Consider the following 3445-nt stretch of genomic DNA (forward strand, 5'->3'; position numbering starts at 1 on the left):
CTACCTTTTGAGCTGCTTCATGTCCTTAGTGGTCTAAATGGATTGGTTCTTTAATGTAGTTTGATAAAACAGTAWGGATGTTTTGCACAGAGGATGTGGTGGTGGGTAGAAGGTGTGAGCAGAGCTCCAAACAGGGAGAGATTCCTGGAGATTTACAGCAGCTCAAAAGCATCAAATTCAAATTAAAGATTTTTTWAAAAAATCTTATTGCTATCTCTCAAAATATCTCCCTCTGATATTTAGAACTTTTTTCCATAGCAAATATTATTTCTGTCATGTATGAAAGAAAAAATTTACTTTTTCTTCAATATCATGGCACAGCTCTTTCTTTAATCTAAATATATGCAATAAATCCTCTAAGAGCAGTGGATTTGATTGGTGTGTGCATCTGCAGACACTTGAAGATTGCAGGTTCCAATAATTTCTTGCTGGTTTGAAAGATAACACTACAACTAAATCTGATTTACACATTTATTTGCCTAAAASTGTTTCTGCTTATCTGTATTTCATTGAAATTAAACTGGTAATTGAATTTTATTAGTAATAATGAAATAATTTCTTCATGAGTACATGGGGACAGTACCATGGATATATTTGGAAAAGCAAAGAAAATGCTATAATTGAAAATGTACAAAGGAAGATTAACTCTGTTTTGTTTTTTGAAGAATGCCTATGCAATTAGTAAATGAGACTTTTCAATAAAAAATCAAATTACCACAAAGAAAATTGAAGACCTTCCCATTGAAGACAGCTGTATTATGAAACATTCATTTGCTCTGAATGCCAAGAACATTTGCTATAAAGCAGCTGCCTATTTATTAAATATTATCACAGTGTGTTATCGACCATATTTCTACTTCTCCTGTTTGGAATTAGTATAAAACATGTTTAAACAAGGATTTGAATTTTTTGCGATCTACAAATAAGATGACAAATGAAGGAGTAAATGTATTCAAGTCCCCTGAAAGGAATTTATTTTTGAGGCCATACTTCTAAAGAGGAGTCAGCAGCAAATCAGAAAACCAAAACATTCTGCTTAAAAATGTCAAATGTCTTTGACAAATGAAGCAAACACTGGAAAAAAATAGCAATGACAAACTTCTTTATTTAGAAGGTAGCTCAAATATCTAGCATATTCCATCCTGTGTCTTGAATATTTTTCTACTGTTATTCGAAAGTATCGTGTGCATTTTGTACTTAAAAACAAGCTGGCATACAGGATTCTTGAGCGTGGCTTCTGCAATCCCTTTTAATTATTAATAATTATCTGTAATGAATTGCCATGGGAGACATGATCAGTTTTGTAAAGCCTCAGTTTTTTTTTCCTCACAGAAATGGGAGCCATCTCTTCTGATTCCTGTCCTGGTGCTTCCTTACCAGCTCCTTGTACACTTCYGACCTCAGAAACCTGGGGAAAGAGTCCTTTGCCATGAGGCTGTAGATGGATCTCTGAGCAGCGTCAAAGCAGCTGAGGGTGGGCTCTGAGATGTTCTGAGAGATGTCATTCTTGGTGTGGAAGTCAATATTGATCTGCAGGAAGAAAGGAGCATGAAACCARTGTCAGTTTGCTCAAAAAGCTGAGGTCTGTTTGTGTGCAGGACACAATCTGCATTTGAATTTCCTCACAAATAACCTGACTGATGCAAATGAACAGGAAGCTCATCCCTTCCTTTTCTAGCACACTGAATTCTTCATTTTATTTGGCTCTTAAAAAGAAGGCATGACTGAAAAAAAGAAGGGAAAAACTTGCTTTTGGTTATCTCATTTTTCTGCCAAACCAAATCCTATGAAGAACTGATTATCAAGAAGTAAATTAAAAATGAAAGTGCTGAGCATTATTTTAGATTTTGGCCCAAAGTATTTTGTAAGGATATTTTGATGTTAACAATAAAAAATTGGCCTTCAATAAGATGTCAGATATGGGGACAATCAAAGCACTCTTGCTGACAAAGGCAAAAATATCACTGGAGAAGCTGAAGGTGAAGAAAGTGAATAATAATTAATAAGCAATTTGCTTTTTCACAGTAGGCATTTTTGAAATTATAAAACTGAATTCTGTGATGGAAATTTTTGCATTCTTTTCATGTCAAAAATACCTATGCAAAAGAAAAAATGCAATCACAAACCTACTGCTACTCTGGCACCTAGAATATGGAAGAAATGGTGCTGACTGCATTATGAAATCTGGTTAGAAAAAACAAATTATATTGAACATAAATTGGAAATTTCAGAAGGTGAGGTAAATTTATTCCCAGTGTGAAGAATGCAAAATGCAAACCACAATGTCTGTGCTTCACAGCATTCCACAAAGCATTTCCCACCTGGTAAATAATGGACATGGAAATGGGAGTTACAGCCAGGCTGAATTGAATTTTCTGTCATTCCCTAAAGYCTGGGTCTGAACTTTCCACTTCATCCCTATCCTCAGCACCCAAAGCACACCCAGAAAAAACTCTTCACCTCCTTTGGAGCATCAGCTTGTATAAAGTCTGAATAAATCTTCCGGGCTTTCGAGGCCACCTTGGCGGAGGATTTGGTTTTCTTGAAGTCCTCRCAGGCCAGCCAGAACTCCACATTCTCCTCGCTGAACTCTGACTTCAGAAATGTCCGAAAAGCTGCCAGGCCCTCTGGGGAATGTTTTGTGAATAAAAAGATCAGTGCAATTTATACAGGTGTATACACACAGGTGTATGTGTGTGTATATATATATATATATATATTTATGCTATATATATATAGTGTAACCTATGTATCTGCCACTGTTTTTGCATGTCAGCCAGCAGTGAGGTTGGAGAAGCTGCTGCTGCAGGGAAAATAAATAGGAGATAAAATTATAGTGCTGATAAAGGGGCTAAGAGATTTTGTTGGTGAGTTACCAACTGAGGAACACTCCCAACAGCTGCCTGCTGTAGTTTGGTCTCCTCAGCACTGATACATTTGTTAAAAAAGGATCCTGGAGGTTTTGGACTTCAAGAGGATTTGGAGTGGCTGGGAAATTTGAGATTTGAGGCTGACCCCTAAGTTAAGAAGCAAGCAGAAATGTAGGTCACACCTTGGTAGTGTGCTCTCCTCACAGCTGAGGTTCCCTGCCTGAATGGTGCTTCCATCTCCTTTCAAGGGGAGATTAAAACTTGGATAGAAAAGTGGGTTTGTCACTACTTCTTTGTTCCTCTTTTTTTTCACTTTGAAGAAGAAAAAAATGAAACAAAAAAAAAAAAAGGTCTGTTTGGAAGAAACTGTTTTAAAATTAATTCAAATGACAAGTTCTGAGTAAAGAAAGCTTTAATTGTGTTAGTCAAGTTAATGCCATCCAGGAACAGTGTGGAGGCACTCCAGGGTCCAAAGTTACTGCAGCAAAATGGAGCAGGGGCAAGRAAATTACCAAGTTGCGTGTGGTTTGTGGTGTCAAGTGTGTAGACATGGCGTTTCTAGGAGAAATTACTTT

At 36.7% G+C, this 3445-nt stretch overlaps 1 protein-coding gene across 1 annotated transcript in view; it reads right to left on the reverse strand.

Annotated features, from left to right (window-relative positions):
• Nucleotides 1-1326: 1326 nt before the first annotated feature.
• The window catches only part of RGS21 (regulator of G protein signaling 21), a 2635-nt gene continuing 516 nt past the window's right edge, over nt 1327-3445 (reverse strand). The window contains exons 2-3 of the mRNA XM_057377184.1: nt 2461-2627; nt 1327-1530 (exon numbers count right to left, since the gene is read on the reverse strand). Coding sequence (XP_057233167.1) covers nt 1327-1530; nt 2461-2627 — 371 coding nt within the window. The remainder of the gene's footprint in view (nt 1531-2460; nt 2628-3445) is intronic.

This window comes from Malurus melanocephalus, unplaced genomic scaffold, assembly GCF_030028575.1.
Source record: "Malurus melanocephalus ecotype Western Australia unplaced genomic scaffold, MMel_1.1 scaffold_305, whole genome shotgun sequence".
Lineage (NCBI taxonomy): Eukaryota > Metazoa > Chordata > Aves > Passeriformes > Maluridae > Malurus > Malurus melanocephalus.